A 12,625-nucleotide genomic window follows, 5' to 3' on the forward strand; every position below is an offset into this window, starting at 1 on the left:
AATCGATGATTTGTCTTTCAAAAATGCCAATTCAAACATTCAAGCCCAACACTTTTGCTGATTTCGAACACGTACAATATAGGCTTCTCATTGTACCAATAATAATGGTGGTGATTGTAAATTATTTGTTGGTCGAAATGCTTCATTGCTAATCAAATCATTATGGAAAAAAGATTGTGGTGAATTTTTGCAAAAATTTGAACTAAAAGTTCTTCCAATACGTGATTAGACTTAAGTTTTTTCAATAATTAATATAAATGGGCAACTAATACACCATGAGTACTCATAGCTGCCAGAATCTAGTAAATGTTTCATTCAGTAAAATAATTATTTTTTATCAATTAGATTCATATCACGATAAACTTAGAGTTCGAGTGTGAATCAGTGCTGACTAACGTGTTTTCTATTTCTCCGACATTTAATTTTCGTGTTTATTGTCGTTTTTAATACAAAAACATCTGTAACCACGTTCTCCTTGCTACTCCTCCAAATGAGACATTAGTGCTAAAAAGTGTCATATCGCATTTATTAAAAATCGTTATTTTTTGCTGTCTTCATGACATGTTTTGTATAGAAAAGCTAACTACTGGCCCATGTAAGAACTGGTCGAGTTGATGTAATATTTAATTTTTGAGCATATCGTTGTTCAAGACGTTCAAGAACATTGCAGATCTGCTCATTACAGAACTGTAAGTGTATTTTGAAAACGTCCAGTGTGTGGAGATGGTGAAAATTGCTGGATGATTGTTGCCTTTCATTCTGCTCTACCCTTCTAACGAACTTTTCCTAATGTCATTGAATTGTATCCAAATTTGAAATCGATAGAAGCAGATGTAAGGATATGATGAATTGTTGAAATCCCTTATTTTTTATGGAGAGAAGATTAACGATTTCAGAACATTTTGAATGTTTCGGGATAGTATGCTGTTTATTAAAATGATGTCTGGAGAGAACGTCAGGTTGAACAGTGTCTTCTCCGAACTGCTATTTTGCGTTGAGTACTACTCTAGGATAAATAAAGTAATTTTATTGGGTATTCAGGAGAAAGGAAATGACGACTTAAGTCTATGACTTCTTCTTTTATCTTTTGACATCGTAAAAACTTTTCAAAAAAACATTATTTATATCTGTGGAGTTCTTAGAGTTATTTCTGTAAATCTGCACTGACTTCTTCTGCGATCTACTATCAAATCGAGAAAATTTTTGAATAATAGTAAAAGTTTTGTGAATGACAAAGAGTTGTTTGTTACAACTGAGTCATTTCTGTCGGGATGGATGCTCTACTAATTATGAAATATTGCAAATGGCGAACCTGATATTTGATATATAGCCTATTGGCCAATGTGACGGGTTCTGAAGATTTATGGCTGTTTTACACTACATGGGTGATTGTCCGTTAAATTTGCCAAATACCGCCTTTTTAGTGTGTTTGTTTTGAAACATCGAGATGTGCACGATTAATATTCTAGTACTTCACTATTGATCGTCGAAGATTTCAATATCATATAGTTTGAGTAGTAGATCAGGTATGCTGGATAAAGTCAATTCCAATTACTTTCTTTCTTACACAATTTCACATAGATGAAGTAATTGTAAGATTTTAAATAATACTGATTATTGTTGTAATATTATTAATTAACTGCCATGTTAATTCTGTCCTCTTTTTAGCATCCTGAAAAGGTATTGCATAAAGTTTCCTGTTATTAAAAAATCTTTTATGTTTCGGGTATAACTTGGGAAAATCTTCTTAGTAACTAAATTAGCCCAACTACGTCCAACAAAACAATAACAAAAAACGTTCTTTGATAACCATTTACCCTGAAATAGATGCAGATTTTCGTGTGCTCAATGAAAATTTGTGTTAAATGTGCCATCATTTAACAAAGTAACGCGTTCCAAAGTGTATGTTTAATTAAGTTTTCAACTGCTCGAAATTTCTTGTACTGCGTTTAGAATTTGCTCTTCTAGTTCAACTGTATGTCTTGGTAAACCATTAGCATTTCTTGTAACACGCATAGTTTCGCGAAACTGATGGTGCAATGCGAAGCACATTTCAAATAGTTGTTTGGATTAACTTATACCATAAATATCAATAATGAAAAATTTCTAAATCTCATTCATGTTTAATTCTGATCTAGGAGTTTTAAAGATATTGATTTTTATAATTACAATTTAAAAAATTCTTTTTCTTGGTACCAAAGGTAACAATAAGCCACGTTAAGTGGAATAACCAATTATAGAAGAAAGTTATTCATTTATACATATTTTTAATTTAAATTTTAATTTACACTAAATGTTAAATGCATGATATTAAGAACGTACAAATCATTTAAATTTATTCTAAAAAACTAAATATTTAGGATTTTTATTCCTTTCAAATATTTCTAATACCTTCACAATACTAAATCCTCGCATTCTCACAAAGAGGAGATCTTACATGCTTTATCTAGGAACAAAGCACCCACATCTAACAAACAATATAATAAATTCAACGAAATTCAAAAGGTAGCTCAAAAATGCCAAGAGGACAACAATATACAATAAGCGACCGTCTCGATAAAACCTTGTTTCGCATACAATTGGAAACTGACAACGAGCAGAAAAGCAACGCGATGACATTTATTTTCTAAATCGTATTTTCTCCAACAGACAACCCACTTAACGTCTATGTACATGCGTCAGTTCCCTAATGATTTATATGTATGAAGTTAAGAAGTCGTAAAATAAAAAATTATAAAAATCGTAAATTTTACAATTAACGATTCATTAATACATTTTTTAAATGTTCTAAAGAAACTCCAAATTAGACATATTTGAGTCACACAAAAATTTTAAATTATCTCTATTTAAAGTCTTTCATATTTCAAGTTTTTCATTATCAATTTTTAGTCTTCTACAAGCAATATTAGTCTTCTGCTAGTAGTATCTAGTATTCTGTAAGCAGAAGGTAATCCACTGCAACCAGTAAACAAACATCTACAAGCAGTATCTAGTTTTTGCCTATAAAACTAGCTTTTTGCCTGTAGCACTAATTTTTTGACAACAATATTTCGTCTTCTGCAGGCAGTTAATAGTGTTCCACTAGCAATATTTTGTCTTATATCAGCAGTATCTGATCTCCTGCTAGTACTAGTATATAGCCTTCTGCAAGGAATATTTCGTCTCCTAGCCAGCAGTAGTATAGTTTTCTGCATGTAGTATGTTGTGTGAAGCTTGAAGGACGATGAAATCGCGTCGTAGTTATGTGACACTTTTACCTGAAGCGTTTATAGAGTTTAAAATACAGTAATCATATTATCTAGGCTGCGATGATCGAAATCTTCGCAACCGTTCGATAAAAAAAATTGGTACGTTCCAGACAGTACGTCGCGCCTTTATGTTACCTTCATAAAGAAATAAAGGCGCGACATCCTGCCTCTGGAACACACACCAGGACCATCTTTTCCGATTGGACGGCTTATTTCTGTTTCTTTTAAATTTATAATTCGCTTAAATCGCTCAAAAAAATTGGAGAGACATAACTTTGAACAACAGATTACGGTATCCAATAAACGCAATTATTTGACATATTTTGATCAAAACCGCGTTGAAATCCACCCAGCCGTTTTTGACATAACGGCGTCTTACTAAATCGCGATTTTTCACGAAATCATATGGAATATCGAAAAAATAAAATATGCCCCTCATTAAGAGCACATCAGGCTACCATCTGTTCAAAATTAAATTTTTTTTGCCAGATAGTTTTTGAGAAAAAAATTGTAAAGTGGACAAAGTTTCCGGCACCGTAAAAAATCGGACACTTTTTTTATTTAACTCGCGATAAAAAGAAAACCGCGGATCCGAAAATTTTCAAATTAACATATGTTACGTAGAAATGTTCAGTAATTATAACAAACTTTGCCGCATTTTTTTTTATAGAGCGGTTGCGAAGATATTGATCTCTAAAGTCTTCTGAATGCTAGTCTTTTGCAAAAGGTAGGCAGTAGGTCTTTAGAAGCAGTAGACAATTTTCTGCTAGCAGTATCTAGTTTTTTCATATAATATTATCTTCCTGCTTGCAGTACTAGTCTTCTGACAATAATATCTAGTCAAGCTGTAGGTAGTGTTCTACAAGTAATTAGTAAGTAGTAAGTAATTTTCTATGATATCTACTCTTTTATTGGTAGTAAATCTTTTGAACGAAGTATCTAGTCTTTTGCAAGAATTGTCTGGCCTTTAGCCATCACTACGTAGTGGTCTGAAAGTAATATCTCCTTTTCTGCTACTCTTCTTCATGCAGTAAGTTGCATTTTATAAATAGTATCTACTCTTCCATTAATAGTATTTAATCCTCTGCCAGCAATATCCACTTTTTTCCAGCAGTATAAGATGACAAACATACGTTATATGTTATAAAGAAATTGAATTCCTGCCACAATGCGTTAAGATGATACTTTTGGATAACCTTTAGTCTTGCTGCTTCAACAACGTAGCAGAGTATCTTGTTATCATTAATAAGTTTATGAACTTCACAGTAAATTATTCCAACTTGAACTGCAAATCTGTTTTTTGGGCTGTTGGGCATAATCTTGTGACAAATTATAGCTTCATACCCTCTCTTAATATACTTCGTATATGCAAGAAAATAAAAATACACAAAGGACTTGGAGGTAGAGACGAATTGTGCAAATATCACGGAAAAGTAAACAAACCTATATAATTATAAACCACTGCTATGAACTATTTGAACAAGCTGAAATTGTTAATCAAAACTTTATCGAGTTGGGCAAACATAAAACAGCACTTATTTGCTGTATCTTTGTTCCAAGTAATGGGAGTCAATTTTGCCGCATAAATCTAGTTGATTTGGATGCCTTATAGCTGATTAGATTAATAGAAATTCATTTTACTTTCTATGAGTATCCAAGAAAAACAATTCAAGAATTAAAATGAGTTTTCTTTAAAAAAAAGTAAATATCAATCAATAAATTGTTAAGTATAGGATGAAATAATCACCAATACAACTTCCTAATAACGATAAGATACTTTTAAATCGTTGTTCCATTTTATTCGATATCGCTGACAAAAGATCCACACAGATAAAAATAAAAGTTGTTCAATATAAGATTCCGATCGTTAAGAATCGATTTCATACGAAATTATCCATGACGTTTAATTTGTTTTTAATATTTATCTTAAAGAAATTAAAAAAAATTAATTTTACCTTTAGTTTCATTCTAATCTTACGCAATTTTCTTATTCTCGTAAAGGATCGAACACTACACGTTATTAATTTCTTCGAACAAGATCGATTAATACTCTTCGTTTTGTTACTAACATCATCATTCGTTTGGCTCGAAGAACCCATTGTTAAAGTACTCGTAGTGGATGTGCTTTTATCGAATTGCACAGTTTTACGTTTTTTAATCAATTTGAAACTATCAAACGATACTTTAAACATTTCAATTTCATTAATTTTTTTCTTCTTTATAGAATTTTAAAAAAAAAAACGTCAATTAATTAGAAAGCGTCAAAATAACCTTCTTGAAACTTAAAAAAAAATTTAAACTCATTAAATTGTCAAAAGTCTAAAATCAATTTGTTTAATTAATTTTCAAATACATGTTAATTTTAAAATTTTTTTGCCTGTTATAGTCTTATCGCGATAAGGATTTAAAAAAAATTCAACGTTATCGCAATCTAAATGATTTCCGAACAACATTTTTTTTTATTAATTTTTTATTCCGATGTCGATATTCAACGCTGTCACAACTCACCTCGTAAGATTTTAAAATACTTTGATGACCGCCAGATTCTTTAGTAATAGTCTTTAATTTTTTTTCAAAATTTTTTTCAACACCCATACTATTTTCACCGTTAATTTCATTCGCGGTTAACTGTTTCACACTTAAATCATCCATTTTCATAGTTTTCCTACGATAATAACCGGGGCCGGTTGTAAAAACGCCAGGATCTCTTATCGATCTACAACACAACAAGTCCAAAAACGATGATTTCATTTTATTGAAATTTTATATAAATAAAAACGCGACATCACAATTAATAATTTCACTCAATTTTTTTTTGTTAATTAATCTTTTTCTCAAATTGCTTATTTTAAATTTTATACGTCTATTTGATGTAGACCGTGACGAAAACTGGGAAGAGTGATCGGTTTCTGATATCTCATTCAGATAACGTGGCAATTCGTTCGTTATCTGGCCGTGTACGAGTGGTGTTAGTGTGTGTGTTCTGTTGAACGATGTTGCTCTGGGATTAATTGATTTCGATACTACACGTCTAAAAAGTATGATTAATAGGAGAGAATAAAAAGGAAATGAGCACAACTAAAACTGTTTTAAGATAACCCATACAATAGATGATTTTTTAATGCAGTTTTTTAAATTAAGATAATAGAATAGATTTAAATCGATTCAAAATGATTTCAAATTATATTTGATTGAAAGCTCGAAGTAGTTTCAAATGATGTTTCGAAATCAAAGTAATATACGTATTCATTAGGTTGTAGCACTTATTAGTACGTCAAAAGCGTATTTATGAAATTAATTTGCATGTTTAATGTTGGGGCTATATGGAATCGCATGTTTATTAAAATAAGTCATAAACGTTGCAATATATTTCTATTTAACTCTCAAATTCAATATAACATATAACATAAAGTCAAGTTACTGACAAAATTTTCAAAATAAAGATTTGAATAATTAGCATTTTCAGTTTTAAACACTTTTAAAAAATCAGATTGAAAGATAAATGTTAACTTTGTAGAAAAAGTTTATTAAACAACAAAGTTATAATGTAAGGAAATATAAACAAAAGGTTTTTATCTGTATACAGGGTGTATCTGAATGACTGCAACAAACTTCAAGGGGTGATTCTTTAGTGAATTTTAAGGGTACTTTGATATATGAACTATGGGCGACATCGGCTCCCTTCAGGAGCTACACCCCTCCAAAAATGGCGGAAAATTTTGGTTTATTTTTTTTTCTCAAAAACCATAAACGCTAGGAAAGTGAAATTTGGGGAATATGTTTAACTCATAATAGGGCACGTTTTGACTATATTTGTACTTTCAACCTACCCTTCTAAACTACTAAACGTAACCACCCCTGTTCAATTTATGCCTAGATTTTTTGTATGAAGATGATAAATACATTGGAAAAATTTCATTTAGATAGATAAAACTATTATAAAACTTTTTTGTCTCTCTGATGTTCTTCGAAAAATTAATAATTTCTGAGAAAAAAAATAATTAAGCAAACATTAACTGTTAAGCTGTGGGTTGTTAATCGAAAGTTGGAATGAATTTTTAATGAAAAAGTCATGGTAGGCTTTGCAATCTTTGTCAGAAATATTTTTGACGTTTAAATGTCAGTGGTTTTCGTACTATTATTATTGTTTTATTTGAAATTTTGAAACGTCGAGTGAACGAGCGTAAATGCGATAGAACTTTATTTAAAAATTAATTTGAAAAACAATAATAATAGTAAGAAAAACACTGACATTTTAACGTCAAAAATATTTCTGACAAAGATTACAGAGCCTACTAATATTTTTTCATTAAAAATTCATTCCAACTTTTGATCGACAACCCCAATGTTTAACGTGCAGTATTTGCTTTATTATTTTTTTTCTCAAAAATTAGTCGTTTTTGAAAAAATTTTAGAGAGACAAAAAGTTTTAGGATACTTTCATCTACCTAGGTAAAAATTTTTTAATGTATTTATCATCTGCATAAAGAGAATATTAGCAAAAATGTAAAGGGGATGGTTACGTTTAGTAATTTAGAAGGGTAGGTTGAAAGTACAAATAGGATCAAAACGTGCCCTATTATGAGTTAAACATATTCCCCAAATTTCATTTTCCTAGCGTTTATGGTTTTTGAGAAAAAGAAATTAAACCAAAATTTTCCGCCATTTTTGGAGGGGTGTAGCTCCTTAGGGGAGCCGAAGTCGCCCATGGTTCATATATCAAAGTACCTTTAAAATTCACTAAAGAATCACCCCTTGAAGTTTGTTGCAGTCATTCAGATACACCCTGTATACAGCTATTTGTATTGCAAAAAATGGAAAACTGCGATCAGGAATGGCATCTATGAGATTTCGACAAAATTTTTATAAAAACAGGAAAATTCTTTGGGGAAGGTTTCGCCTTTACATAGTGCAAATAAGTGGTATTTCATTTTCAGGCTTATTTTGTGAACCTTTGCAAAATCAGCTATTTTACAAGGATGCCTTTTTCCTTTCTGACACACAAACATATCTTTGTGTTAGGAATTGTGGTCTTATCAATTTATATTTTACCTTCAACCAGTTTCCTTTCTTACACGAGATGTCCTTTAGCGTGTTTCCTAACAGTGATTTTGGAAGCTATTCTAGATCTAGGAAATCACAAAAATTCATTTCATTAAGCCTACATGTTTTGGCCAAGCAGAAAATTGTTAATCAATCATAAATAATATAAACAAGAACATACTTTTGGATTCTTTCTATCACACTATGTATGCTATCTACTTAAATGTAGCTATGATCGGTTTCGAGAGTTTCGCTCTATATTCATTATGTTGTGTCCTTTAGCTTGTTTTTAACAATGATTTTGGAAGCTGTTCTAGATCAAGGAAATCACAAAAATTCATTTCATTAAGCCTACATGTTTTGGCTAAGCAGAAAATTATTAATCAATCATGAATGATATAACCAAGAACATACTTTTGGGTTCTTTCTATCACACTGTGTATGCTGTCTACTTCCATGTAGCTATGACCGGCTATGAGAAACTTTAGCTCTATATTCATTATGTTGTGTCCTTTAGCTTGTTTTTTTAACGATGATTTTGGAAGCTGTTCTAGATCACGGAAATCGGAAAAGTTCATTTCATTAAGCCTACATGTTTTGGCCAAGCAGAAAATTCTTAATCAATCATGAATGATATAACCAAGAACATACTTTTGGGTTCTTTCTATCACACTGTGTATGCTGTCTACTATGTAGCAATGACCAGTTTCGAGAAACTTTTGCTCTATATTCATTATGTTGTGTCCTTTAGCTTGTTTTTAACGGTGATTTTTAAAGCTGTTCTAGATCAAGGAAATCGGAAAATTTCATTTTATTAGTCCTATATGTTTTGGCCAAACACAAAATTGTTAATCAATCATAAATGCTATAAACAGGAACATTATTTTGGTTTCTTTCTATCTGAGTATGCTGTCTACTTCCATTTTGCAATGATCGGTTTCGAGAAACTTTTATTTTAATTTCAATTCTGACTACTGCAAATGTTAGCTCTATCATTGTACTAGGAAGCTGATTTATATACTTAGTTACAATTTCTACACTGCCTCTTTTACCATTCAATTCTGCCCACGCATAACAGAATTCAGGGCTGGGTGAAGCTAAATCATATATCGTAAGATTGTACATGCAAGTTTTCCTGCTATAATACATAGGATCGACGTCTTTGATTGGGATTTGTAGCACACAAAACAGATTAAACGGTTTTGCTACGTTACAGTCTTATTTTCTTGTTACATGTTCCTGGTATTCAGTTTCTAATTCTACCGTTTTATCTAAACCATTTGACAAATACTTTCTTCTTGAATGCGAGTTCTACTGTTTTCTTGCAAACATTGAGAGTTTTTAGAAAAAACGATTTACACACTGACTTTGATTTCAGTTACAGCAACAACAGAGTAAAGCTTAGGATCAGATCTGGGCTAGAATCAGAAACGTAACCCAACACATTATTCAAGATGAAATTCTTTCTGTGCTAAAAATCATAACTACAATACTTTTTGCAACTTGAATTTCGATTTTTTGTTTAAATTTTTACCGTACACTTACTTCGGCATTTAGAGCAAATTATTTTTTGGCTGCTTCATTTTACGCTTTTCACCTTTTCTTTTTTTTAACTGATTTCGATCTGAACTATTCCATCTAAATCTTTTTTGTATCATCTGTATCAGACACACAGTTTTCACCACTCTCATAACTATCAAATTCGAAATAAATTTAAATTTATTCAGTAATAAAATTGAGTTACGATGGCGGACAATGTAACTTACAATGTAGTTAGATAGCTTCCTTTGGGGTCCTCTCATTTCCGTCATCTGATACCTACTTTTTCAAGTTTTTACTCTACTTTATTCATACTTCGTTCCTTCTACGGTCCTTGAAACGTTTTCTTTTTGGTGTTTCCCTAGTTTTTGACTTGATTATGCGTTTCTTGTTTGCTTCTGGCTTATTATTGAGTAAGCAGCTCTTTCTTGGCTCTTTTAGCTGTTAAGAAAATTTTCTTATGTTTCAGAAGTTTCGTTGGATCCTTCATTGTTATTTAGCTTCCTTGTCTGTGGATCTGTTTTCTCTTTATTCTTTGTTTGCTTCATTCTGGTTTTTCTGACATTTTCCAGATTCTTGTTTATTTCTATTTCTCTTTAATCTAACCGCAAACCAGATTATCAGATCAGTTTGATTTCTTTTTTCTAGCTTCTTTAATATTACTGACATCTCAATTGTTTTTCGATTTCTTGATTCTGACTTGTCTTCTTTTTATATTCCCTCTGTCGACCTTTTTGGCCTTCCAAATACGTTCTAATTTCCTTCATCATTTTAGGTTAATATTTCATGCAATCATCTCGAAGTTCTAAGATTATCTTTAGTTCTAACTGAAATCTTATGAGAGAAATTTTTATACCGCAGGCAATATCGCGCAATCATTTTTTATTGAAATTTGGAGACAAGGGTTTTCCATTACCACCACAGATTATCATTGCAATCTGTGACGACCTGATTTTGCTTTTACTGTTCGAGATAGATAGGAATTTATGATTGTTATATTCTATATATTATGTAGTAAACATATAGAATAGGTTTGTTTAAAACACAATTTATGTTGCATCATTACAACAAAATACAATCTTATTAGATTTCGGTTTAAATTATAGTCTGTATAATATAAATATGTATTTGCCGGTTTTCTTGGATTTAACATCTAAATGTTACAAAGTGAAACTTACATAGTTTGCAGTAGGCCTTATTACTGTTTTTTTAACTCCCAGCTTGTTATTGCTAAATAGGCTTTGTTAAATGTATTTTTCTTCTGCAAATTTCTTCTATTTCTGTACCAGCTAAATTTAGTACCACGCTTAGGTATATGAAGTGATCCGATGTCTCCACATTTTCTTCTTTTCTTTTTTTGAATAAGTGATACGTTAGGCATGTACTGTCAATTTTGAGTATGCTTGTCCTGAGACGTCGCCCCTACGACTCATGATATTAATATGATCCACATAGGCTACCAGTTGTAGGGTCTTATTAGTTAGTAGGTTTTCCTTTCTAATATCTATCTGTCTTACTATGTATTCTAGAATTAGATTGAATTAGGTAGAAGTTAACTTGTCTTCTTGTTTTAAGCCTTTTGAGATATTAAACATAGTTGGTTTAGGTTTCGTTACTGTATCTACAATTGTTGCTTTTGCCATTCTGATTAATGTATATGGTATCGCCAGTTCGATCTGTATTTACTACAGTTTATATCTATCCATTAAGGCATAACTCTGTTTGAAATCTACGAAGACTAGTTTATAGATTTTCGAGGATATATCATTCATTCCTGGGGTCCTGACTTCAGGTTTCTCTTGTATTGCAAGTAGTCTTTGGAAAAATTGTTTCCAGATGCGTTTTATGTTTTGAGAGTCATATTTAGCCCCTTTCGTCTCTTCGGATATTTGTTCTGGGTTGCACCTCTTCCATTTTTGCAATGAGGTCGTTTTCATATTTCCCTTTCTTGCTTCTTGCTCCTTTCATTTGTTTCTCTTGCTCTTCTTGCTATATCTACCTCTTATATTGTGTATTTCTATCTTCTATCACCTTTTTGTATTCTTCATCGAACCAAGTCACTGTCTCCCTCCTCTTTTTTTCCTATTATCTTTTCGTTGTTTCTAGATATTCTGGTGGTTAGATCCGCTACATGCTCCTCTTCTTGATTTAATACCCATCGTGTCTCCATCCAATTATATGTATGTGGCTTTATGGACACTCCAGTGTGGAAAGCACGTAGAGCATATAACCATATTTTTATTAATGGCAAAGTTAATTAGGCATTGTCCGTCTCCATTAGTTCTATTATACAGCAAGTACCCTCATATTGTTTCACAGAGCTGTTCTTGTTTGCCTACTGTGACTCTTTTTGCCGTATTGTTGCTGCACCCTAATTTTTATTTTCATTCCTTTCAAATTTGTAACCACCTTGTGTATGTTTTTACAATAGTTGTTTAACAATTTCTAATTTGATCGCACGATGGAGTTGACGCAGACCAGTTAATCGCAAATCTATTATCTTTCGTATAGAAAGAACCACTAATCTCAATTTACACCTAAATAAATGACCAAACTTTCAATAAAAATCATCAATTTGAATGAGGAAGTCATCTTTATGAGTGAAGGATCCCAACTTCGAGTATTTTTTTTTAAATTTCATTTTCCATCGATAGATGGTACACGCTTTGCAAATAATGTATTAGTGTCATAAAAATGCATCAAATTGAGATAAATTTTGACATTAATAATGTCAGGGCCATAAAAAGAATTGAAGTTGTTTATTATTTGTTTTTATTCGAAAAGAACATAGACGT

At 31.4% G+C, this 12,625-nt stretch overlaps 1 protein-coding gene across 4 annotated transcripts in view; it reads right to left on the reverse strand.

Moving 5' to 3' along the window:
* The window catches only part of LOC111419646 (phosphodiesterase 8), an 88,709-nt gene that overhangs the window by 19,909 nt on the left and 56,175 nt on the right, over positions 1 to 12,625 (reverse strand). Inside the window, exon 1 of one of the 4 annotated variants that reach the window (XM_023052481.2) lies at positions 5,757 to 6,145. The exons of 2 other annotated variants lie outside the window; for them this stretch is intronic. In XM_023052481.2, the coding sequence (XP_022908249.2) occupies positions 5,757 to 5,999 (243 nt within the window). In that variant the 5' untranslated portion in view covers positions 6,000 to 6,145. Of the gene's footprint in view, positions 1 to 5,203; positions 5,403 to 5,756; positions 6,146 to 12,625 lie in introns of those variants that run through there. One more of the 4 variants, XM_071197456.1, reaches the window with a different exon arrangement.

This window comes from Onthophagus taurus, chromosome 7, assembly GCF_036711975.1.
Source record: "Onthophagus taurus isolate NC chromosome 7, IU_Otau_3.0, whole genome shotgun sequence".
Classification (NCBI taxonomy): domain Eukaryota; kingdom Metazoa; phylum Arthropoda; class Insecta; order Coleoptera; family Scarabaeidae; genus Onthophagus; species Onthophagus taurus.